General features: G+C 42.8%; 1 protein-coding gene across 1 annotated transcript in view; it reads right to left on the reverse strand.

Moving 5' to 3' along the window:
- Positions 1–8958: 8958 nt before the first annotated feature.
- The window catches only part of MYL3 (myosin light chain 3), a 35982-nt gene continuing 17588 nt past the window's right edge, over positions 8959–27352 (reverse strand). The window contains exons 2-7 of the mRNA XM_069778400.1: positions 23457–23484; positions 18148–18297; positions 16835–17008; positions 14847–14924; positions 13335–13370; positions 8959–9791 (exon numbers count right to left, since the gene is read on the reverse strand). Coding sequence (XP_069634501.1) covers positions 13342–13370; positions 14847–14924; positions 16835–17008; positions 18148–18297; positions 23457–23484 — 459 coding nt within the window. The 3' untranslated portion in view covers positions 8959–9791; positions 13335–13341. The remainder of the gene's footprint in view (positions 9792–13334; positions 13371–14846; positions 14925–16834; positions 17009–18147; positions 18298–23456; positions 23485–27352) is intronic.

The raw sequence follows: 27352 nt of genomic DNA on the forward strand, positions 1-27352 counted from the left end.
ACTGGGATTGCAAGAAGTCCCTCCGAGTCGGAAATATTTGCCCATCCTTGGGGAAACTTTATGCTTGTCTGTCTGGTCATATCCCCACATCCTTTTCTTTTTTATTTTTATCTTTTCTGTTTGTTTGTTTCTTTTTCTCCTGGAGGGGTTTGTGAGAGAGGTCACCCCCTGGGGAGGGGAGGCAGGGAGGGAGGGAGAAGAAGGGTCTGTCTTTTGTTTATGCAATGTCCAGGGAGGCTGGGGACAGGCTGAGCATCTTGCCCTCTTGCAAAAAAACCCAGGCAAAATGGAGCCAACAGATCTTCAGTGGTGGCACTGGGGAGGGAGTGGTGGAGCGTTTTTGGGTATCTTCAGGAGCTGTTGACTTTGGCTATGCTGCCCTGTCTCTAGACGCTTCCTGTCTTTCTGAGGTTTTGTTAGTTTATAGAGTATCTATGTCGGACTTGAGGTTCACCCGGGAAATTGGTTCTTGCTGTAGTCAGCAAAAGTGAAGAGAATAGCAAAAAGACAATCTTAGGCTCCCTGCCCGACAACCCACCTCCTCATGAAGCCTCTCGAGCACTGTTTCCCCAGAGCAGTTTCTGGAACAGATGTGCTCTTATGGATTACAGGCAAGTTATTTCTACCACTTCGTTTTAAAGAGTTTTCCAACCCTAAACATGCAGACATCCCGGAGACCCAGCTCCCCTCTTTCCACCACACACCTCCTCTTTGGCAAGAGGGAAGCCTGAAATTTCCTTTTCACGTTGCAGGCAGCATTTCATCCTTCATTATAGCTCAGCCAGCACACGACCAGACCAAGCGTCTGTGAAATGGGAAAGGAGATCTGAGATGGGGCTCATGTTTTGCTAAACACCGTGGCTGGGCTGAATGTTTCCTATAACCTGGTCTGCCATGCTGTATTTCAGACATCACATCTTGCTCAGGATGTATCTTGGGCATCATATACCTGCGCTGGCACTACTGTCTCTCACCAACCTTACCCTGTAAGCAAGACTATGCCGCACATTAACAGCTGTAACTCCTGCCTGTGTAAACGCAAAGGGAGACACAGACCACTATCCTATCACTATCCAGACTCAGGTACCTACACAGAAACACACATAGACAGACATACCTGTCAAATCCCCTCCCTTCCCAAATAAATTTTCACTCATGGATGGGAACCAGACACAGACACAGGCACACTTTGACAGACCTGCAAAATTGGTTGCAAAGTCATATGTAGTCATATACATGCGAGCATCTAAGTCAGATAAATACAAGATGCGTGGGTATTGGTATCCATAATAGACGTTTCTACATAATCTCATCTTATTGATAATGACTAAAAAGGGGTTCTCTAGAAAAGTGAAGGATATGTTCAGTGAAGATAAATATTTGATGCCAATGTCTAAGCTGTGATAAAAAACTGATCCCCCAAAACTGCGCAGCAAGGAATCCAATTTCTTTTTTGGCTGTCACAGGATGGAAGGCAATAAATGCAGCCAGCTTGTGAAGTCCTCAATAAACTAATGTGGGAAAGGTCTGCCATGGGGTGACAGATACCTACATGGTACAAGCCCTCCCTCCCCACAGGGGGAAGGCAGCAATGTCATCTCCATTTCCTTGTGACCGAAGGATCTACACAAAACCATGTGGCTCAAATTATTCTGGTGTGTTCCCATAAATTGTGGCTGTATTTTCATCCTGAGAGAACTTTATTTAGCTTTCTAGATGGTTGCTTTATTTTAAGCTCTGTCCGGGAGCAGCATGAAGTTGCCAACACAGCCTAGGGCACACACTTCGCCACCCACAAATCTGTATGCCATGAACCGAATCTAACCTTGAAACTCCTTAAAACAGTATTTTTGACTTCTGCTGGAAATATAAACCAGTCCCCTGTGGCACATCTTTTCAGTTGTCTTTTGGGGTTTTACATTTCAAATCTTTGCTTTTATGGCAAACTGGGCATTGGAGCAGAATTTGCCATCTTGATGTTATTTCTGTATTATTTGTTAATGTTTATCTGATTGCAATTTTTGCAGTGCTTGTGTACATAAAAGCAGGCTCTGGACAGTAGTCAGTATTTCTTAAGTATTTACCCTGGCTCTGAAACAGACTCCAACTTTGACCTTGGAAAGAATCACTCTAATCCATCACCCCTGTTCTAAATAGCAGCAATGGGAAGTTGGCTCTGATGTGTATGTGTCAGTGCCCTATAGCAGATCCTCCTAGGCTCCCAAACCCATTTATCATAAGCACTATATTGTTAGCTACGGATGAAGAATATCTTTTAACAGAAACAGACTGTTTCTTTAGGATGAGGAGAACTTCAGTGTGGTCCCAGGTATCCTATGATTCCCTGAGCAGCCACAGAATTCTTCTAAATCCTGCAGCTGTGAGGCCAGTTATTCCTCCCAGAAAAAGTCCCCTCAGCTGATGAAACAGGGCCAGGCTATGAGTTCATAACATGGGTGTCACACTAGTATCAGTATTTATTAATACTGGTCCTATCTGATATTACATGCACTTAAGACTGCAGTGCTGCAGAGGTATCATTACATGCACATGCTTTACCTGTGCACTCACTGCCATTTTCATTAACACTGCTGTGAATAAAGTCCTGTTATCTGCATTTGTAAAAGGAGCTAAAAGCATCTAGACAAGATGCCAGATGCATCATCCCCTGTGTGTACATGGCCAAAGACCTTGCTATTTCCTAAATTCACTAGCTTGATACTTAAGCTAGATTTTATTCATGTCTGAAACGCTGCATCTCTCAGTTAAATGAGGCTTATAGTAGGGGAGCTTTGATAAGGCAGTTTCACCACTGTGCACAGACTATATCAATAAAAAATAAGCAGTCTTGCCTGTGTAATTATCCTCACAGCTTCTGCTGTCAGAGCTGCACCGGTCCACACTCACACCTTTTCATGCACCCAAACAACACATAGGAAGGGAGAAACAAGCATAAACACAATTCACTGCATCAGCTCATGGTTTGAATCAGTTCCCTTTAGCCCAGTGGTCATGCTTATTCTGGAGGGTAAAATTCTCCATTATATCACCTGCAGCAAGTGCAGAAAATGATCCCACCGCTGTCTGCAGGGTACTCAGAAACAACAGGCTCTGGTCCCTACGGGACAGCATCCCCTAAGGGATGGCAGCAGAGAGCTTTGGAGCAGGGCAGACATCCTCTGGGAATGCCTCTGAACAGGGACTTTGGGCCTGTGGTTGGAGATGATGCAGTTTTGTGGCAACATGTCTTTGGGTGATGAAATGCTCACACAGCCGACATGCCCACAGTGCGCTGCTGAGCGGGACGTGACGATGTGGGTCAGCTGTAATGGGAATGCAGGAGACGTGCAAACAAAAGCGTCAGAAAGCAAAACTGCTGCTATGGGGGTGCTGATAACTTTTCCCAGACTGGAGTTCATCCCCATTCTCCAAAACAGAAATGTGAAATTACTCTGTGACTTTTCATTTACAATTTGGCCCCAGAAAGTCACAGAAATTTGTGCTCTACTGTGAAGAATTTTCGTCTGTCCTTTTTCATCCAGTTTCTGCACACCTTAATGTTGCTTAAAATGGTTTGTCAGTTCCTCACTTTTCTGTCTGATGGTATCATGAATAACTGGGCAAATATCATGAATATTCATTTTGATGAAAACAATGGTTTTGAAAGGAACTAGACTGTAAATGGCACAGTGAAGCAACTGTCTTTTTGTTCTGTTTTGGTCTAGCATGAAACACAGCATGATCCCAGTCAATGGCTGTAATCCTTGGCAAGAACAATGATTATTAGGGATTTATAAATTAATAGCAAGTAATGATGAGTAGCAGTTACTAATAGTGCCTCTGTTCATTCTGGAATTTGCTTATCATGCCTGTGATACTGGAATGTATTAATGAAATATTTTGCATTTGCTAGCTGTCTCCCACACGCATGCATCAGCCTTCTCTCTCCCCTTTCTTTTTTTTCCAATCTGTATGAGAGTCCATTTGTTGGACAGTAAAAGAGGGCGCCTCCTGGGCTTTTGGGGAATTTTGCACTGCTGAACCAGAGAAGAGAAATTAATCTTCTGAGAGGACTTGCCAGAGGCAGAGATCTCTGCAGTCCACTGCCATGGTATTTCTGCTATCCTGCATCCTTCCACTCCAATCTGCTGCCTTTGGTGTTTGTGTCAGTGTGTGTGTCCCAAATGACACAACCTGAAGGAAATTTTGGGGATCTCCATAGCCCAACACTATGATTGCTTCAGTAAGACAGGGACTTGAAGATATTTTTCCCTGCAGATGGTTTATTAATATGGTATCACTACTGCTGATGCTTCAGAAATACCCCCAGGCAATGGGTAGAATTCAACCCCATTAGGCTGTCCCAGGGTACTCAGTTTATCCCAAGATCCACTTTTATGTAAAGAATTACATCACAATTATAAATTTTGCCTCTTAAAATTGGGGACACGTGCAACGCCCACAAGCTCCACTCTGCAGCAAACACCTCACCTGACCTGACTCCACCATATCAAACAAGCATGTACTCTATCCACAAGGCCAAAAAATCAGCAGAACATCCCAGGAACCTCCAGGAGGTTGGGAGTTTTTGTGGGAATGTAGGAGATGTTATACATCTGGGACCTTCGACATATCTTCATAAAATTTACTCAAGGTCTGAATCTATTCTGAATCTATTTTGTGTTGCACGACCATGGGGTTTGGGGTCATTTTTTTTTTTTTTTAATCTGTTATGAGGCTCCAAAAACCCTAGTATCATCAAACTAGAAACTTCATTCCAGAAATGTCAAACCACATCTTGAGAGATTCTGTGTGAGTCTGTGTTATCTATGTGTTTGTGTGCTTACTCCTATGCACCCATTGATTCTTCCCCGTGGGAACAGAAGCACAGCTTAAAATGCTAGTGCTGTCCCAAATGACACACAGTTGCTTCAATTCAGTATAGGTCTACCTACACACAGATATACTTTTCTTTCTTCATTTCTCCTGTCTTTTATCTTTGGCATGCATCATAACTCTCCCGTGGCACTTTTATTACAGGAAAGTGAAGGAATTCACAGAACAGCTAGTTCAGAAACACAGGCACTTTTGGATTTATAAATGAAAACATTCATTTTGCTGTTCTGCTGGGCTTTTGACATATTTCAACAACTTCACCAGATAAATGAGAGAAGTAGGATAGATGGACACAGGCTACATAAGAAACTTCAGGGAATCCAAAGAATTTCTATGTTAAATAAAACTGGGAAAAAATAACTATGCTGAATCACAAGGCTATTGGTGAATTCATAGCTCACATTGTCTACGTTGTGCAGTGTGGTTACATATCTGCATAAACACTCATACACATATTTAAGATTTGTATCATATAATCAGATATTAATTCTACCAGTAAACATGAATTTACAGATATTTTCACATCATTACTCCTTCAAAATCACTGCTGCTACAATCAGATAAAGACACCTCTTTTATCTTGGAGGGGCTTTAGCTTGGTGGGGAGAGGAAGGGGTGAAGTAGTATGCAGGCAAGGTCTATGAATTGACAGTCTCTGTGAGCAAATTTGTCGAGCTTACAAGTGGAGTAAGATGAATCTCATCCATAAAAACTCAAAACAGGACTTGCAGAAGATATGCATATTTCTGAGCAACAGCTAGAGCATGGGGCAATAACCTAGAGCATTGCAAATGACAAGGCACGCCGCTGTTCAGGCCACTGAACTGAGTTCAAATAGTCTATTCCTGAAGCAGTTGTTTAGGGCCATTTTATTCTCAGTGGAGGGAAAAACAGGGTTTCTAAGGGGCAATTAACCTTATCATATGAGCAAAAGCTATGAAAAATCACACGGGTCAGCTAAGAAAAATGAAACCTGAAACCAGTTCTGGGAAAAACTGCAGATTCTCTAGGAAATGACGTTATGGAGGAAATTCATGCTTAAAGTCAGGTGTAATTTTGACAACAGGTTTGGCTGAAAAAAAATAATTCCACTCATAGAGGAAAATGTTGAAAATGTAAAAATATTTCATTTCAAAATGATGCAGATGGATGCCTTTTGATTTTTCACTCCGAAGCAGCAATCAATTAGTTGAGGTTAAAAAAATAGCTTTTGAAGTAATGAATAAGTAAAAAAATGAGCTGAAACATATCACTAGGGGGCAAAGTATTTTTAATTGACCTCCAGATTAAATTATTGATGTATTTACTTGTTTATTTTCTTGTGGGCATCACTGAAAAAATATTACAGTCTTCACTTTCTTTTTGGCTTCCGGATCAAAAAAATCCACACTTCACCCCCTGATCTAATCCAGGCTTGGGTGGGTTTAAGGAGAGGGTAATGAAATGCCAGTCAATATCTTTGCTCCATCTGAAACCCCTTCTGCATGACTGGGTGTCGCAATGCAAGTTACTGCTGGAATGTACTATGTAATTCTGGCAAGAAGTCAATAGGCTCGAACTCCTCAAATAACCAAACCATGGTACTAAGAAATCAGTGGAGCAGGCAGCAGCCCAGACAGCCAGTCCATTAGCAGCTTAACCACAGCAGATGTAAAGTCACCAACAAAACTCCCTACGGAGACTCCCAAAGAGCCAGATGCTACTGCTATAAAAAGATCTTCTAGAAACTTGGCATGTCTCCTGCCCACATTTTTTTTAAAGAAACATTCTCTAGATAGGAGGTTATTTTTTTTTTTAATTTGGGGTTAGGGGTAAGGGAGAGGAGGAGGGGAAGGGAAGGGGGAGATATTGCTTATTTATTCTGGTTTGCTTATGAGTGAATCTCGTGCTCATGAAAACAAAATTCAGCGATAGCGTGTGCTGAGACACGGAAAGCAATAGGCACAATTCCAGCCTTCTCCTACACACAGCTTTGCTTTTGCACCTCAGACAGACCTGGGGATCCTTCCTCAAAGAGCCCTGCAAATGCACTTGGGGAGAAACACCAGCTCTTATTTTATTCTGTTCTGCTTCCCTGGCCCACTGGGGAGCCCAGTTTGCCCCATGTGCTGCACTTCAGCAGTCGTCTTGCCTTGCACTCTTGGCTGGTGCACATCAACTCAGGTGGTTGTGCTTGGCCCGTTGGTCTTTGCCTCTCATGTTGCTCCATCAAAGGACTTAGCTGCTCACTTGCAGCACGACCAGCCCTTCCAGTTTTCCTGAAATAGTTGTGAGCCTCATGTAAGGCCCAGCTGCTGGATTCATGTGATGAGGGGGTTTCAACTGTGATTTTAGTAACAGCAACAACAAAACCAGTAACAAAACCAGTAATAGCGTGTAATCCTCATGGTACAGGTCCCATCTGTGCCAATAAGGTAAGCATTGAAGCCTAGGACAGATGGAGACACCAACTCCACAGATATCTGCACTCAGATGGTGAATGCCACCCATACGCCCAGATGAAAGTCCTCGCCTGCACCTGTGGATGAGGACAGATGTTGTCTGGAGAATGTATGGAGAAATATTCTGCAAGATTTAGATATACATCTCAAGGTGACCCCTTCCTGGAAGTCTGAGTTGAGGAAGAAAGCAGCTGATGGTCCATCGGAGAGATTAGGATTTCTCCTCCACTTAAGCTGCACCTGATGTGGTACCTAAATCTCTGTGAAAAGAAGTCAGAACAAACGACCATGGTTTGATTTTGAAGGAAATGTTGACAGGTCTGGCCCTAGACTAGGCCACGTGGGACTCATTTTGTGACTCCAATAGCACAAATTAGAGATGAGTTTTGGTGGTGGAACAACAGGGGCTGGAGGACAAAGAGGAGGTAGTCAGATGTAACTGCTAGCAGAGTGTTTCTGTACTGAGCCCTCACAGTGCTCCCCAGTTGTATGAGTCCTAGAGCTCAAGGGGTCTTTACTCTGGAGATAACCTTGTAGGAGTATCGCAGAGGACAGGAGACATTCCCGAGAGATTCACTGCACCAGCAGGAAAGGGAGAAAGAACTACATTGTCCAGCTACTGTACACCTTTAAGTCAAAACAACATTAGGCTATCATTAGGGTCTAAATATATATTTACAAGACAGTGAAGGCAAGATGCCTCTGAAATGGTGTTTGCTCCAAGACAAACTAGGCCCTAGGAAATCACAGGAGCCGATGCTGAGAATGGAAGTGGCTGCCCACAGAAGGAGCCCTGAGGGGGAGATGGACCACTGGTGGGGGCTATTTCTGGTGTCCACCTCTGGTACACTGGAGCAGACCTAGCTGCTAACCTCAGGGCCTTTTCAATGGCCTGTTCAATGCATGGCTCTGCTCAGGACTGATGCTTCAGAGGTGGTTTCTTCAGAACCAGTGATTCATGGTGACAATGGTTTTTGCCACTTATTTGCACCTTCGTGTATCATTAACCCAGGCTAGATAGAAGACACTCCTGTCATTATTAGCATCTTTCTACTCCTCGCTCTGCACTAGCTTTTTGAATTTCCTTCAGCATTTTCTTGTTATTGCCATCAGCTTGATACTGCATTTAGTTCTCTAACTGCTGATTTTCTATTATGGCTATTCATTGGTACATTTTGTTACAGCTCATATATTCATGTAATTTGATAGTTTGTGTTCTCTCATTCATAGCAATTCTTCTCTGTGGGGATGACCTATTCAGTCATCGCTATGCAGTTTGTATCCTGGTATTCCAATGTTCCACTGATTATCTTTCCTCCACTAAGTTTCCAAGTTGTCTGTTTTAACGATACTTCTTGCTTAAATGGAGTGTTGCATATTCCGATTTCTTGGTATTTCCTAACAAACTGTACCAGCCTCTAGCTTCTTCTTTTTCTGCTCCCAAAGGATATATCTTTTTTTCCTTTTTAAATTATTATTCCCCAGAAAATGAGTCAACTTAATCCATGTGCATTTTCATGCTTCTCAACTTTCCATTGCCTCTACTGAGGTTTTTCCCAACAACATTTATTTCCCATTTCCCCTTCCCTCACACAGACACAGAAACAATGATGAAACCAGGTGACAAAGAATCCCATGTTTTACTACGAAAAGCTGCATGACCAAGATAAGTATATTAAAACAATTTCCAGTTTGCATTGGGAAAGACTTTTTACTTGTTTCATAGGTCAGACTGTTGGAATGGGAGGTAATGTTTGTGGAGAAGAGATGCATTTTAGCAAACATTGTGTACATTACTGTTTTGCTTTGTTTTTTTTCTTTTACATCTTATATGTTAATGGTGGTAATGGTGGTATCTTCCAAAGCTGAGAAACATGTGAACAAGGTTGTGTCTGTTGCTGATTGCTGGGCATTCTGCTTTTACTGCTTTTCTCTAAAGACTAAGAGTATTGCTTGCATACATGAGATTTATACAACTGGTTTATTTTCTTTTCTCCCTTACTCTCTTACAGCTGTTTTTTACAAATGCAGTAAACAGAAAGAGAAGGGTCCAGTTGTTTTGGAAGGAAGAGGGAAGGGAAGGATATGGATAAATGACAAATACATTTTTTGATTGATTTAGTCATGAAAAAAATTACTCTCTTTTTCTTCCCTCTCGCTTAACAATTTTATATTGCTGTTTATGTTCCGTATAAGAAAAAAATTACAATGCCCAGGTATTCATAGTTCACATTCCAGTTTCTTCAGTTTCCTGAGTGTATTGCATCTCCACAGAGGCTGCCCTCTTCCCATGAAGAAACAAGACAAAAAAACCAAAAAAACATTTTTCCAAATAACTTTAGGAACAGCACATTTTGTAGCTCTGTAATGGGAATCCAGGCTGAAAAATGAGAAGACATTCCATTACATCGAAATCCAAAGCCAGCATCTGGGGTCCTCGGCGCCTATCTTGTCCTAAAAATAAAGTTATTTTTAAGCATTAGAGGAAGAAAGAAGAAACAAACAATGCCACCAGGAACCAGCCTCAGTCATCGTCATGCATCTGTACTCAGCTTACAGGCAGCGAGGTCTGCAGCTGAGTGTCTCTGCACTATGCAGATGCCAGACGACATCAAAGAGCAATCACACAACATGACAAAACATCCTCAGTCAGTCCCAACCCCACAATCTTACACTCCATGTGTAAATGATGGACAAAACATGGGAAGCAGCTATATAGAGAGGCAATATAGCCATGTCAGACATGAAGCCAGGGTAAAGACCCAGCTTTCCAGAAAATCAGTCCGGTTCCTGAGCCACTAGACAGTTTCTCCTACTTCTGTTATCCCTCTATTATCTGTACTCAGTGTCCCACCAGCAAGATTTGAGCAGAGGGATTTCTCTTAAATAACATCTAGATTTCAGGCAGGATTCAGTTCCTGAACCATAAGCATCTGATGCAATTTGAGAGTCCCAAGGCATTCAGAACATTCCCGTACAGATGACAAATATGACATAGTGTTTGTGGGAGATTTGTCCTTCTCAACATTGGCAGTTGGACTCACTGCATCTATGTCCCTTCTTTGGAGGAGGTGAATCACTCTCCATGCTCCATCTAACTGGACCTCCTTTAGGTCTGGAAACAGATACCCTGCCTTCATGTAGACCCCTACCCGTAGGCACTTTAATCTGATGGGGGCCAAGGGAGACTATGTGAGACAGTCAAATACTGATGGCATATTTTAGGATTTCACCTACAGTCACACGAGTTCAAGCCACAGGGCTCAATTCACTTCCCCACACCTCAGCACCTAGAGCCACTTGAGGTGTCCCAGAGTACCGTGCCTGGCTGCCAACTGCCAGAAGACACTAGTCTGCCATGGGCTCTGCATCCATCCCATCTGTGAGGCTATGGATCTATGAGACACTTGGGACATCTCAAACAACACCACGAACCTACATGTGGGACACTGAATTGAGCTTCTGTGTACACATTATGGGCTGTCCCTTCAGCTGTACTGCTCTGCTATTGAGCTTATATGTTTAAAGTTAAGTAGGGTGGTTTTGTAACACAAGGTTTGTTTTAGAGAAGTAGGTATCTGAACAACTTTCTCAACATCCAGCTTACTCCCAAAGATGTTCTTCCCCAGCATTTTGGGCTGTTTGATCAGCTCCCATGAATGGATATGCACCCAAGAGATAGACCATGAGATAAGATGACTCTGCTCATCACACATTCAGTCACACGGCAGTGGGATAGTTGTGTTCGTTGCCTTCACAGGGGGTCCATGTAGTCCACTGCACATATCCCACAGCCCTGCTCCACACCGCAGTGGTCATTGGACCACAGGTAGGGTATAGTGCTTTCTAGCTATGTGAGAAAGCTTCATGTGTCCTGCTGCCCATCTCTTTCCCACTGAATAGAGTAAGGACTAGCTGTGTAGCCTATCTGGGAGTGTTTTCTACAAGAATGTGTACTGTGAAGGAAGACTAGTTGGCTATAATTCTGCAGAACACTTGACCAGGGGGTGCTGAAAAAAACAGTGGAAGAGTCACTAACTAAAGATGTAATTGATTGTATTATAAATAGTACGTAGCACCTGGGGACAAGCCAGTGGAGAGGCTGTGTATAAGAAAAGTCAATACAGAGTAGTCACAACAACTATGCTTAGAAAATAAAGAGAAAAGCAAAGACACAGTTCAGTTCTTATATTGGGATACAGCTCTAGCTTTCCTCCAGCATATGGGAATGGCCAAGAAACATGAGCCACTACTTTATTTTTGGACTCAGATCCAGATTCCCACTGATTTCAAACCCGGTGCTTTGGGATTTGCTTGTTCTATGCTCCATGGCAAAGGGCCTTCATGCTTTCAAGGGTAAAGGCTGCATTTGTCTTTCCCTAAACATGCCAACAGCAACACAGCAGGGAGTGGAGGATGCCACCCCGAATGATGCCCATCATGGCTCATTGGCAAATTAGTGGCACGTTGGTTCTCTGTGAGTCAGGAGCTCTCAGCTCCCTTTCCAAACCTATCACAAGCAAAGACACTCTTGCTGGCTCCTATGCTGCAGCTCCCAGCCCTGTGCCAGCTTTACAGCTTACCACGGCTCACTCGTCTTCTTCAGTGGCTGACGTTGCTTTAGGTGACTAGAAAGACTTTTGGCATTGGAATGGGAATTTCCATGTCAGTGGGTTTAGGATAGAATTAAGGATTGAAACATCTCTAAACAACAAGGAAGGATCACGCCAGCAGTGGGATTACCCACTATGGCTGTGGACCAGCCCAGATCTTTGGAATCCAATACTGGGAGCCAGTGTTGGAAAACTGAATGTATGTTCAGAGAAGACAAAGGCCTTTAAGAAAGAAAACTGGACCATAATAAGAAAAGAAACCCAGCTATCTTTTTTAGCCAGTTTACATTTTGTTCAGTTATGTCTTGGAACAAAAGGCCCAAAAACCTGGATGTGACTCCTACTTAACTCCCTCCCTGGGATGCGGGTGAACATAATCCAAAGTCACCACACAACAGACACATCTTGGTGGGTTGTGATAATGTCAGCTCTAAAAGCAAAACAAAGTCAGGCCTGGTCAGGACAGAGTAGAAAAATAAACCAAAGCAGAAGAAAACAAAACAAAACAAAACAAAACAACAAAACCCAAAACAACCAGAACAAATCTGAAAGAAGCCAGTGCTTTTCCCAGTTTGTCAGATACTTTGCAGAATAGATGGAGTTGGTTAACTCTTAGGTCAGACCTTCCCCAAGAGCTGAACAGAGATAAAAAATGGTGAATGCCAGTTGAAAAAAGCAGGCACCTTTTCCAGGAATACAAAAATAAACGATAATCAGGAAATACTGGAAATAAAGTTCAGCTCATTTGCAATGGTGAGACAGAGACACCGTTAATGGTACTGTGGTTTGGACAACACCACTGAATAAAACCAGAAGATTTGCCGGACAAAGCTCATGTCTTTTCCTGGAAAACCAACCCATTTGCCAGGAGATGTTGGGAGCCAGATTTATGGAAGGCCAATAATTATCCTCCTAGTGTAGGTTCAGCGACATAAGCTTGCATTACTCCTTCTTATCTACTTTTCCTTGTACTTTTTGCCCACTCTTTCTCTAGTCAGCTCTGTTCTAACTCCTTGCCTTTTTAGGAGAAGTCTAGAAGCAGGGACTTGTACGTGAACATGAAAAATATACATCCTTTGAAGTTTCCAGTCAATCATAAAGGAATGAGCACTTGTTCTTTGGAAATCAAATCCTTTTATGATATATTGCATTGGACTTCTAAAATAAAGGTGTCCAGATTTACCAGACAGTTGCAGAAAGGTCATTGATTTTCTGTGCACTTGATAGGATGAAGATAACATTTTACTCATTCTTGTCCTACTTCCTTGTACAGCATGCTGAAAATATTCATTCTCTTTGATTAGTCACACATTCTTCAAGCCTGTCTATCTCAGATGCCAAAACCAAAATAATAGGGTATGCAAGGAGGAGAGAAGAGACTCACCTGGCATTCAGTTAGCCATGATGTGTTTCACAAAAGCTGGAAACAAGAGAAAGAGAAGGGTCATTTATCAGTTCCCTTCCACTGAACTCAGTAACATTTTGGGTATCTCAGCTTGGTTGTTATTTAAATTCACTCTTATTGCTTCCTCTGATGCAATGAAGACAACACCACTTTGTAAATAAGATTCCAGATATCAGGCACTAAATGCTTTGTAAGTCCTTAAGATAATATATGCAGTGCAGTGTAGCCAGCAGTCTAGGTAGCCAGTAGAAATGAACACACACATCAGTTAATCCATAGCTTGCTTAATCCCTTACCCCTGGCTGCCATATGGAACTGGCTTTCCAAAGTACACAGCCATGAGAAACTCCAGGTCCTCACCTGCAAGGCTTCCAAGACTTCAGCAAATTTGTACTAAGTCAGGGGGCACTGAAGGTGTCTCTGGAGTGAACCTCCAGAACCCACAGAAGGTCACCAAGTCAGGTAACCTGACTATATCTCTCCAGTGAACTCAGGTTTACGAACAAACATGGTATTTCAAAGTCAAATTAAGCTTTTGTTTCAAAAGGGGCTGGGGTTCCATTTTTCTCCATTTAAAAAAGCATTCATTATATAGAATTTTGAAATTCAAAAGGAAAAGGAAAAATACATTTTGCAGTAAGGAAATATGTTTTCCTTCCCAATAATACCCCCATGCTATGAATTTCTGTGAATTCAGCATAAGTTCACGAGTCATTTGGGTTGGCTAAATCTACAGATTTCTACCAATAAACTACTTGTAAAAGTTTCTCTGGGATCAGATCACTGGTGTTTGTAGATAGGAGACCACCAACGCAAATATTCATAAAGGGCTCAGTGAGTACTACAGACTAGCTAAAACACCATCATACAATGTCAGTCACCAGTTAACCTGAAGAAGGACTCAGCTGTGTATGAAAGCTTGTGTTCATGATCCCTGCTAGAATATTGTGGTTTTATTGAACAGCCTAAAGCATGCAGGTTTGCTAGATGCAGGAGACAACCATGGTCCATGAACTCGTGACCAAATCATTTTATTCTGGCTTTCTACGATAGCAATGAAATAAAATGGAAGGCCTTGTAGGATTATTAGGACACCAAAGAGGATGCTGAGGATAACATTTTTTTGCTGATTTTTTTTTAAGGAAAATTTAGTGATTTTCTGTAAGAAAGTCTCAAAGGGATGTATATCTCTTTTTGAGAGGATAAGGAACTGTGGCAGCAGGTAGAAAAAAATATTTTTTTTAAAAAGGCAAACAAAATAAGAATATACAGCCCCACCCCCTGAAAGGGCCATGACCATTCAGCTATGGAAAATAGAAGCAACCTTCAACAGATAGGGTATATCAGATGAATTATAGAATCTGAATTGGTCTAAAATTTGGGAAAGAACACATCCTGCCCCAGATCTTCCACAAATTTAAACTTTCTCAGGATAATTGCAACAAAGCCTTCAAGCACGAGCACCACTCAGACTGGAGTGGTCATACCTACCTTCATAGTTAATACAGCCGTTGGCGTCTTCCTGACCAGCCATCAGCTTATCAACTTCCTCTTCAGTCAACCTCTCACCTGGGTGGAAAGCAAAATGCCTGTTCAGTACCTTTTTTAAAGAATTTATGAAGCACAGTTCAAAGAACCAAAGAATAAAAAAGAGAGTGAGAGAGAAGAGGGGATTTTCTCTTTGGTTCAATTTGTGGTGCTGACTGCTAGGAAAGCTACTTTTGTACTTGCAAACTGAGAAAATTTGATCTGAAAACCAGAAAGACAGAATAAATATGGAAACCCACATGATATCATGTTCACATACTCATTCTTCTAAGAACAAGCTTTCACTAAGTGCCAAATCTTGAAGGCTTTAGTCACTTTTTAACCAAGTCCTCACGAAGAAAACTCTTATTAAAGTCACCATCTAGTTTGCCTCTGAGTTTGAGGTTCAGGAAGATTTCAAGGTCAAACTTAGGATCTCTGTTTCGGATAAGAAATCCATTCATTTTGATTTAGTTATCTAAATATCACCTGTCTATTTGCCTATAAAGCTTCATTTTGGTTAAGCAGGGATGAACCCAATCCATCCCCTTATTCTGATATTAGGCACTGATTGTAGGATGATGTCAAATGAGTTCCAGAAAAATAACAAGAAATCTGGGGGTGATTTCAGCTGAAATCATAGAAATTAAAATAAAATAAAATAAAATAAAATAAAATAAAATAAAATACATTGGGTGTGATGTGCTATTCATGTTGTTCCACTTTTCCATCACTGAGTTCTGGCACACAGGAACAAGTCCTCAGCTGATGTGAACCTGGAAAATTCAACCAATTTTTGGAAAATTGAACAGAAAAGCATGCTAATTTACAGAATATTTGGCTGTGCCTAGCATTTGGCTGGCATTTAGAGATGCCGCTCTAAACAGAACTGTCAATTCTTAAGATTGAAATACTTCCTATGGGTGCTTGAAAATCAGACATTGCCACATTGTTCTCAGTTACCGGAAAGAGAAGGGTAAGTACAAACGTACACTGCCCACAGTGGTTTCTTTGTCCCAGGTAAGGTTAGACAGGGCATCAGTCCTGACCCTGTGGGGTTTTTTTGTCATCACTGAATTTGGTCCCCAAACTGATCCAATAGCATCAGTGATAAAAAGGAAAATAGCATTGCTTTCTTTTCTTATTCCCTGTGTCATTCATAGACATGGATATGTCATTGAATGAAAACCCGTGGGCATTAAAGGTTTGGCTTCTTGAATTGATGTCCCAGGTCAAAACCCATCATTGGAATCCTTTGGTCTAAACCAAATCTCTTTTGTAAAATTTCATCCTTTTTGAAAATAGTAGACAAACACTAGTGGAAAAGGCTGATCTTGAGAAATGCTTATTGGATTCAGATGACAACATGGCAGTGCCTTCTAATCCAAATTGGAAACCTGTCATTAAGTTACAGCCAAATTTTCTCTCCTGCACTCATTCAGTTGTCATCACTCTCTGTGAAAAACTGAGCTTCTGAAGTAAAAATCTGAGAGGACAGACAAATATTTATCCCTCCTGTAAAAACAGGGGCTTTCGATTTTGGAGGCACTTCTGTTAAACAGATGACTGATAAAGAAGTGCTTCATCTTAAAGCTTTTCTTGAAGGTGCAGAACGATGGAGACAAATATTAAAGGAATTGATGGGTTTTCCAATGTTTGCATAATTTTATGGTGGTAGAAATATAATATTTATTGGAGAAATAAAAGGCTAGAACAAAGAAGGAAGGAAGGAAGGAAGGAAGAAAGGAAGGCAGGCAGGCAGATGTTTGAGCTGTAGATCAGTGATTTTTAGCTTCATTATTAAAGAAATTTTTTTTAGTCTTTACAACTGAGGACAATGTGATAGCTGCAGTCTTGCCCAGTCTTTTTCTCCATAAAGGTTACCCATAATGATACAAGCTGTATGGGAAAGACCTCAGTGATGAAGTTGCATGAGGGAAGGTTCACCTTACCCAGTGTAGCCAAAACGTGGCGGAGTTCAGCCCCCATCACTGTTCCATTTCCCTCCTTGTCGAACACGCGCAGACCCTCCACAAAGTCCTCATAGGTGCCTGTGTCTTTCGTCTTGGCAATATGCTGGAGCATGGGCAGGAAAGTCTCAAAGTCGATCATCTTGGAGTTCATGTCTACAAAGACACAGATAGAAATGAAAGTTTTGGTGGATCCTGGAAGAGTTGAGGACTAATCATGAGGCATCCACCATGGGCAGGTGATGAGGGTAGAAGAACTGTTGCAATAAATGCCAGCTAGAGGGGAGAGAAGAGCATAGAAATATCCTAAGTACAGATGGAAGAATGGACAGTCAGAGTGGGAAAGAGGTGTGGCAAAGAGACAAATATGAGTTTTTAATAGATAGATAGATAGATATCTCCTAGTATCTGACATACACAAACATCAAGGAAAAAAAATACTGTTAGACTTCCAAGGCTGTTTCATGCAACATAAAAGTATGAAACTAAGCAGAAGACAGTAAGAGAAGCTCATTCCAAATGCAAAATCAGCTTTGCTTTGCTGTTCTATAACACAGAGGTGTTTAAAACCATACTGGGAGAGGAGCTTCAGGGCAAATAGGCAGGTCCAGGGCTGTGTATCCCATCTTCCTGATTCTTTGCCTAAGAGCATTAGAGGGCATTTTGTTCCCATATGACTCTCTGTCCTACCTGCCACTGTGTCATTGCAATATCCTGACATATCATAGTTATTGAATTTTTGAGGGCCTAATTGTCAGTTCCACCTCAGTGGGAGGAAAGGACAGAGAAGTAATCTAGAAAATGCCTGAATGTAGATAATGGTGGGAGGGAGATTTCCTTTGTTCTGAAGAGATATCTAGTGTATGGTGAATGTTGAAGGGAGGTATTCCTGCAATCATTACAGACCTAACACACACTTTTGTAGAACAAGCTGTGTCCTCACAATCAGTCTATCCCTTTGTTTCTTTGGATGTCTTCAACGTGTCTGCGTTTTTAGTAAACACATGTGAATGCTTGTCATCAAAGCAATTTTAAAAGGTAAAAACTTGTCATTGTAAAACACATTGACGCACAGGGCCATTAAATTAATTCATTCTCCTAGATTTGAGACAATTATATTGACTGCAAGATCACTTTTTTCCTCATTTACTTTTCTGCTAGTGATTTGCAGAGGCTGTTTCACATCCTTTGTTATTTACAATTAATCTTTCCATCAGAAAATGGAGACCTCATCTGTTTCATGAATAATTCTTAGAGCGATCTCTTTCAAAACAAACACAGAGGAGGACACCAACCTTCCGGTTTGGGTCTGCCAAGCACTTTCATGACCTCAGCCTGTGTTGGATTTTGCCCCAAGGCTCTCAGGACATCTCCGCACTGTGCATACGTGATTTTCATCTCAGATTTAGGAGTCCGGTCGAAAAGTGAGAACGCTTCCTTAAATTCTGGAAGACAAAAAGATAAAAAGAAAAGCATGCCATAGTCCCCCAGAAAAAGTCAAAGCAAGCCTAGACCTTCTGCCTAACTAACTCTGCCTGACCCTTTTATTTTGCAGTTTGGGAACAAGTTTGATGAGCTCTGCTGTTGCTGTTATCTGCATTGTTTGTGTTCCACCTCCCCTGCATTTTCCGGTTCAATCAGGGAATAGAATCCGAGAGGTCAAGTGCTCTTCTCATGGTATTTCCGTCTCTGCTATCATCGGGAAGTGCAGAAAACCTTAGAGAAATGGTTGGCCTTGAGAGCTTTGCAGCTCATCAAGAGCACTCGGGATGGCACAGAATTCAACAGCAGTTCTACTCATTAGCTAACTGGATTCAGCATTGTACACTTCGAGAGCACTGACACAGCCCACTGAGATAAAGGAGCACCTCTATTAGCGGGTAACAAGATATGCCATGATAACCTACTGGAATTATCACACAACAAGCAGTCGATTGGTGGGGGAGGGTGAAGGTATATGGAAAACCTTATAATTGATAAATTGTTGGATTTTACAGTGTCAAGGAGCAGATCCAGAAGAATCCTCTGATTTTTGTTTTTTCTAGCACCCAGTCCAATTGCATCTGGAGAAGTAAGGTTTGGTACGCCATCAGCTACCACTAGCAGGCCAGATCTCAAGTGTGGCGATGCAATCATTCCCTCCGGTGGTGTCACATCTGCCTGCTTTCCCCTGTGCACCCATGCAGAGCCCTTCCCCTTGCAAGAGAGCCAGCTCCCCTCTGCTACACCTTGTGAACAGATCCTCATGTCTTCTCTTTAATTCTGGCCGAAGAGGGAGTCCCTTACCACTGTGAGCAGCAATATCTTGACAAAGGCATTCCCATGGAAGAGGCTCCCTGTTCTACCACTAATTACATGTAGATATGGTACTTAGGGACAGGGCTTAGTGGTGGACTTGGCAGTGTCATTAACAGTTTGACTCAATCATGTTAAAGGTCTTTTCCAACCTAAATGATTCTATGATTCTATGCTTCTAATTAATGGGGACAATGCAGGATCCCAGGGTTTCCCCAGACACGGTAGTTACTCAGGTTCACCTCTCCCTGTCGGAGTTGCAGACACATTGCAGAGACAGAGGAACATCTCAGGGTGCAAGCAGCAGTAGTAGGCTGTTACCTTTTACTGAACACACTGCATAGTGCACGGTCCATGAGTGACCACAAATATCCCTTTGGCTTTAAAGCTGTGAATCCCTGAATCTGCCCCTTGTCCTGCTGTTACTCTTCTGTATATGTTTCCCTCCCACTCTCTAAACACAGCGAGGCTATCTTTTTTTCCCTAGGTCCTGACTCATTCAGCCATTCAGCCATGCACTCTGCATGCCATATTTTCTCCACCTTTCCCTTCTCATTTCCTCCTCCTCCTCATTATTCCACCTCCGGCTTTTTTCTTTCTTCTCCTTTGCCTCTTTCCCTCTCTCCTTCCTTCTTCTAGCGTTGCTGGGTTTGCCTCTCCTCCTTTCTCCCTCCCTTTTCATTTTTATCATTCCACTCATATCTTACTCATTTCCTTCTTCACTCAACGCTTTCAAACAACAATGAATTTTCTCATTTTGGACTAATTAACGCTCCGCTTGGTTTATTCTTTGCACTCTCCTCTTTGCTCTCTCTTTCTTTCTCTCCCTGCCTCTCTCTCCTGGATCTTTGCCTCCTCCGTGACCAGCCGGAGCCCAGGTCCCATTGGCAGCCCTCACTCCAGCAGAGGGCAATGGTGGATTTTCATGGGCTCCTTGCTGACAGTGGAAGGGGGCCAGAGCCCCACTCCCAGCTCTGGCCTTTCCTGGGGAACCCAGCAGCTGAGGTGGGGGAGAAATACACCCACGTCCCTGCGCTACCCATCCACCTGCCCCTTACCTCTCCCCTGAGACCAACTGCCTGAGCACCCTTCGCACCACCCCCTAAAGGTTCAGAATTCATCACAGTTACTGACAGCTCATATTTCTCTCTCTTTTTTTTTTAAATTTAATTTAAAATGAGATGTGACTGCCTCTCACCAGAGCATTGGCCCCTGGGTTTGGAAACCCCATATTGTCAATATACAGAAGCAGCCTTTTTTCTTTTTTTTTTTTTTTTTTGGCATTCGCACTTGCATTTGCATTTTCTGGCTTAATGCATGTTTCCATCAAAGCAGTGAAAGCAGCATGGCTATGGTCTCCTTTGTCCTCCTGCTAGCCATTAAACCACTGGCAGGAGCAGTGTATATTTTCATATGCCTAATTGCTACCTATCTTCTCATCTTGAATAGCTCATATTCTTCTCTTTTCAGCAATTTAGGGGACTGAAGAGGTAAGGAATCCAGTTTCATAAATACACATTGCCACAACCAATGAATTTCACTCACAGTTGAAGCAGGAGGATGTGTAAAGATGGGTGTGTTACATAGCGCTTCACCCACAGACCATTCTTCTTCTGAGAGTAACATTTTGGGGGCTAACATAATAACAGAATAATGACTCCTGGTAGGGAAGTAAGCCTGGTGCAGCGAAGTCTTTTCCTTAGCAAGAGGAAGAGATTCAGAGTATCCTAGAAGATAGGGCTGGAAAAGACCTTGAGATGCTGCCTTGTCTGTTTCTTGTCCACCACCTCAATTTGGAATCAGCTGCCAGAAAACCAGTTGGGGTCATATCTAACACATAGGATGGATTTCCTACTGACTTAGATTCAGCTGACAAATGGGGAAGCATCTAGTCTCACTGAGATACCTAGCTCCTCACCTGGTCAACAGAGAGAGAAAGAGGTGATTATTACACATTCAAGGTCTATTTTTTTACAAACACATATAAAGGTACGACAGGTGACCTTGACCTCCTGATGACTTCCTGAAAGAGGAAATTTGATAAAATTAACAGTGCAGTGAGGAGCTGAAAATGAACCCAGAGCAAAACAAGTGCAACTGAAATGCAGAAGAAAGGGACAGATGGCAATCTTGGAAGCTTCAGAGAATATGAGGAGAAAATGAGGAGAAAACAAATCAAAAAGATGTATTCTAGAGCTCCTGTAAGTCCCAACTCTCAAGTCATGCCAACAGCCAGTATAACAGCTATAAATCATGGCAAGTGGTGCTTGCTTTCTAACCTGTGTGTTTAACACAAAAGAAAAAAGTCCCAAGCACTGGAATACTGATTGTCCACTTTCTTAAACTGGTGGCACACTTCTTGGCAAGGTTTTGACATGTGCAAACTAGTTTAGAGGACAGAGCATGCCAGGGACAGTCCAGGGACAACTGTGGACCATGCTGTAGATATAATTCTACATCTGAAGCATCTAAGCTCTACCTAGGAGTAAATACCTATGTAGTAACTATCAACCTGCCTACCTACTCACCTATGGACCTAAGAACTTCCTAAAGGTCAGGTGAAGGAGAGGAAAAAAAAAAAAAAAAAGAACCAGAAGATGCCAGGAGGAAAGGAATTGAGGAGCTGACTGATGAGCAGTGATCAGTCCCCAGGTGATGCTCATTAGGCACTCCTTCCACAACTCCTGGCAGAACCTATGAACCAACTGTGGGATTAATCTCGAGCAGATTTAGTGTTTCTCCCCAGTGCTAGCACACAGCATAACTCTGTTATGCTGTTGTAGCTGACGTGGAGGTCTCACAGCCTTTCTTACACAGATGATGTTATCTGCTTCCTGCCGCATGGCTTTCCCTTTGATATTTCAAGGCCATCCTATTCACAAGTCCTGGATTCCCAGTTTTGCACTATGTATTCAGTGAGTACAGCTAGTCCAGAAGGGAGCAGGGGCTGCTGTGAAGAAAGAAAATGCAACTTTCTGTTTCTAGAGATGGTCTACATCTTCTCTAGACCCCCTATGTTTCACGGCAGCCCTGGAGTTGCTCCAAATTTGCCATTTCCTAGCCATTCCAATAGGCTGATGGCAAGACAAGCATCCCTTTTTTTTCTGAATAGGCCTTTTCTTTTCCCATTCTCTGATATAGTCTCTAGAGCTAGTTCTCCTCAGGGAGAGATAAAACAAGGCATGGAAACTAGGTGGGTCCTATCCAATCCCCAAAACATCAGCTGATGAGATCCAGCTGTTATGTGCTGCTGTAATAGTTCAAAGGTTTGTGGCTCAGAACTGTGCTTCTCGTACAGTTCTCCCATGACTTTGGGACTGGAAAAGGGGCAGGTTCCCAGAAATTAGCAGTTGTCTCCAAACATATGTTACTTTTGACCTGTTGTTAGAAAACAGAAACTAAAGGCATTAATGGGGACTTGAAATCCCAAGGTAATGTTGGAAGTCTGTGGCAAAGCCTCAGTCACTAAGGCATTATCGTATTTGGTTCCAGTTCAGGAAATCCTTCTTTCCATATCTCTCCTCTCTGAATCAGCCTGACTGGATAGTCCGTGATTTTTTTTTTTTCATCTAATTAACCCATTTTCTGATACCATCTTTCACAGGCTGTACCAAGTTCTGCCAAGTGTTTAAAGACCAAAGCAAAATTCTGCCAGATGTATGATTCCATCTATCAATTATCCCTTTAAGTAAAAAGCAGGCTGGTAGTTGAGGAAAAAGGGGACAGCTGCAGTGGTGGCGTTCCCAGGGCTTCATGCATGAGGTTTCAGTATCAATTTCTTGGGCTGGGACAAGGGTTTCAGAAACTGATGCTGATGTTTTGCTTTGAAAGAAAAAAGTCGCCTTTGCTGTCGTTATTTGCTGGTTTCTGGAGAGCTGTCACAAAACTGTAACACCTTAAATTCTGATTGAACACAGGAAAAGTTCTCAAAAGCAGAGTTGGGAGACTTTCTCTTCGAAGGATTGATATTTTGTTACTGGGTTTTCTTAAAGAAAGAATATATATTTGGACTGAGGATTTGGAAGAGGGGGAAAGGGAGGGTTCTTTTTTCATTTTTGCCTCATTGGCAGACAACCTGATGTTTCCTTTAACAAAATAAGTACCTAACCATGCATAGTGCATGACTTTCCCCCTTTTCTCTTGACCAACTCAACAGAGGGTTTGGAGGAGGGATGGAGCAGGAGCCATGAATTAAAGCACAGCCCTCTCAAGGGAGCGTCAATACCACACCCGCCTTCACCCCAGCACTTGCCAGCACCTCCCAGTGACAGCATTTACTATGCGCAGAAAAGAAACACATCTTCCTCACCTTCAATCTGATCGGGGGTGAATTCAACCTGGAAGAGACAAAGAATAAAAGCCAGATAAAAACAGAAAACTGAAGCAAATAAGAGCAGCACTGGGTTAGTCTCTGTGTTATGGTTCTGGCTGCTTGTGAGGTGCATGAAGGAGACTGACTCATAAATCCAAGAAAAAATTTTATAGAGCTTGTAGATTCTTCTTCTTTCCTCCTCTGCCTTCCTTTATCAATCAGTCCCACCTTTAGGACCTCTGCCCCTCCCACATGGCTACAGATGCCCTTTGTCCATTCTTCTGCTGCTCCTGTGTTCCTGCTGTAGTCTTTTTTCCCTGTCCCAAGTGACTCGCCAGAGGGAGGATGATTACATTAGCACAGTGGTAAATCCCAGACTACTTCACTGAAAGGGTTTTATCTTCAGACAGATGGGGATCTACTATCCATAGTCTTTTCCAGCAGAAGAACTAGGGGGTATCAAGTGAAGCTGGTGTGAATCAGGCTCAAAGGAAAGTGAAGGAAGTGGTTCTTTGCTCTTACAGCTGAATTGTGGAAAGCTGGTCATGGGACACTGTGGACGCTCACAGTCTATGTGTTTGTAAAGGGTGACAGGACCAATTCCTAGAAAAGAAATTAATTTCTGTACATTACCAAATGTACAGAAATACTTTGCTTAGGAAGTCTCTGCTTGAGGTTTAGGAGAGTGTTTTGGGGGACTTTTGCCCAGTTCTTGTACCTTTTCCTAAAGCATCCTCTAACAGCCATGGCTGGACCATATTGGACAGCTCTCTGGACCTTGCTCTAAGAGCCATCTGTCTCTTGTTTCTTCATCACTTCATATTTCTTCCTATTTCCTAAGTTTTAGGGTTGTCCCATTCCCTACTTCTCCACGGCATTGCCCTCTTGCAGGATTTCAAAAATGCTCTGAGATGCCCACAGGCTGCTGCTGGGCTCAAATGCAAAAGAAGGAAACACAATGTCAGAATGTGAGGTCCAAGCTTCTGCATGAGCAGGCACACATCAGCAATGTGAATTTACAGCAGAATTTACACCTGCCTCTTAGGGAAAACCAACAGGATGGGCGTCTCTGCTGATAGGGGCATTTCTGAAGTGCAGGAAGACTGGCAGATTGCCGTAATGGTGAATACATAAATAAAGAGAAACCATATTTTGATAGGCATAAACTTTCAAATGCACACATGCAAAGCATATACTTGGGACAGACCTAACTGTCCTGTGGACATATATGACCCGTTGCCCCCCAGTATATGCACAACCTCACACATTTTGGGTCAAATTTTTCTTATGAAGCTGACCACCTCTCATTGCTTAATATCATATTTTGTTCCTTGGTAGCAAAGTAGCCAAGTAGAGCAAAGGCATAGTGAGAGCCTCAAACACAAACTCCTTGTTTCCTTGTTTCAAGGAGAAATGCAACATGACACATCTCTTCACCATCTAGTTGGGATTTTCATGCTATTAAAGGGTGGAGCTGTTGTAATTCCTCAGCTTTCCAGCCAGGATGTCTGTGATATGGTGGAGCATGACAACACCAACCTCCTTCTCCCACCCCGGGCTTGGTGGAGAGCTCCCAGACGTTTTTCTGTCTCCAGATACCCCAAGCAGCACAAGGAGCTCTAGCATTCATAGGACACAATGAGAGCCTACAGGGCAGATACAGACAATCCAAAACTCATTCTACTCATGCTTTCAGGTGTTTCGTTGCAGTCCAGCTCCTGGCACATATTAGCAGTATATCTCAGTCATGCCATGTAGCTCCAAAGTACCCTGCAAATTCAGTCTAGAGTCCCTCTTTTGCCAATGTAGCTATTCCCTGGCAATTTTGGACCTTTCCATCACCAACCCCCCAAGAAAGTACCATCTTCTAACTGAAAGTTGTTTGCGCATGTGTTAGAGCATTTTACAATAATAGTCATTACTGTTAGTGTTTCCATTTTCCTTTAGACTGGAAAACAAGGTCATTGAAAGAGGATTTCACTCTCCAGCAGAAAGTTAAAGGACTCATCCCATGCCCTCTTCACAGGACTCTGCTAAGCTTGATAGAACGTCATCGCCCAATGAGTAACACTGTGTTGATTGGGATCTTCTTCCAGGCAGCTCTAATTATCTATCATTATTTGTGGCTGAGAATGTCCCTGAGAGAAGGTGATACCCAGACCCCTCTTGCAGGGTATCCTACATCAATTTCTGGAATAGCTGGGGCTTGGCAGTCTTGAAGACAGTGTTTTTGGTGCAGGTGAATTTACTGGCTTAGTCTGCCTTGCTAGAAAATGCCAAAATACCATATTATTCAATTAGGTATCTCATTTAAGCACTGAAACAGCCCTATTCCTTTGACCCAACCCTTCACCTATACGTATTTCCTACCAGTGCCCTGCCTATCACTCCTTGCCATAGTGTTTCCAAGCATGGAATTTCTGGCTTAGGAGAAGGAAGAACCAGAAAACATCTGGTGACCTTGGAAGGCAGGACTCAACACTAATCCTGCAATTGTTGAAAATCAGGCCACTATTTTTGTGTCTGCCCTGTTCAACCTTATCTTAACTAACTCATTCAGGGGATTATCACTTTGTTGGCAATTCTCAGTCATGATTTACCTTGAGTGAAGTCCAATTAACCAGGAGGCTGTCTAAAAGGAAGCATTTCAAGAATGCAAATAAGAAGCACCTAAAAGAATAAGAATGCTCTTCCATTTTCTAATACATGGAGGGGTCCAAAGCTCATCTTTGTCATGAAGATTATAATCACCTAGGCTGGGTCCTATCCCAAATCCACATACCTTAATTTAATTTGAAATAAATACCAATTGGGGAACACATTTATAGAGGTGCATTGTCAGCAGCAGCCTTATGCCCAGTGTGTCTAATTATGTCAAGCTTTGAGAATTTGACTGAAGGTAATCATGTATTGAGTTTATTCAGGCATCAATAGCCAATGTCGGTGAAGTAAGGCTAGAGCTGCTGCCAACTCATATTTAAATAACTATGAGGGATGGCTCTTGGAGAAGAATTCATCTCAGCTACACTTAGATGTCGACATCTGGATGTGTCAGTGACCCCACATTCGCTTTATACCAGCAGAAGGGAACAGGCACTTCTAGGGTGTAATTTGACTTGGTTTAGGTCTATACTTGAGGAGAAGATGAGTTATGCTCTCCTTTTCACTGAGGGGATCAATCAGTTCTACAATGACAATAAAAAGTGCGCAGGTGGATGTCCTTTTCTGATCTGGTGAGTCCCACCCCGAAAGCGTGAGCCAGCCCTTTGGCAGACCGCAGGCCAGGAGAAACCGCGCCGGAGCGAAAAGGGATGACTGCAAATTCCCACGGCCGGATCAAAGGGAAGGTCTGAGCTGAAGGGCTGAGCGTGCCTCACCTCTAATCATGGCCCCTATAAAAACACCACCCAGAGCTGGAGGACCGTGTGTGACAGCTGGCAAAGCGGTGGCAGACAATTTGACCAGACCTACCGCCCAGGCATGGCTTCCTCTCAGGAAAGCTGCAGAGATGCGTGGGTGGCAGCTGCTGCTATTTTCCTCCCCTCTCAGCACATACCGCCGTGGAGTCGTAGGGAAAGGCGAGTCATCATTTACCCGGCCACAAGGTATCATTGAAGATGGATGGAACAAACCCCGGGTTATGTTTAGACTGAAGACGGCTGGGGTTTTGTTTTCCCTCCCCTCTCCCTCAGAACGGCGTGGAGGACACAAAACCAAAGCCATCTCCTCGTAGCAAGAGCAAGGGTGGAGGTGTCCTTGCAGAGTCACCACCCCGGAGAACCCAGGCAGGAGGGATCCAGAGGACAGGCTGTAAAAATGGGCTCAGGCTAAGGCAAGCAGCGGGCAAAGGAGTCCCAGTGCACTGCAGCCACAAACAGCGACCCGTATCCATG

Source organism: Haliaeetus albicilla, chromosome 2 (genome assembly GCF_947461875.1).
Source record: "Haliaeetus albicilla chromosome 2, bHalAlb1.1, whole genome shotgun sequence".
Lineage (NCBI taxonomy): Eukaryota > Metazoa > Chordata > Aves > Accipitriformes > Accipitridae > Haliaeetus > Haliaeetus albicilla.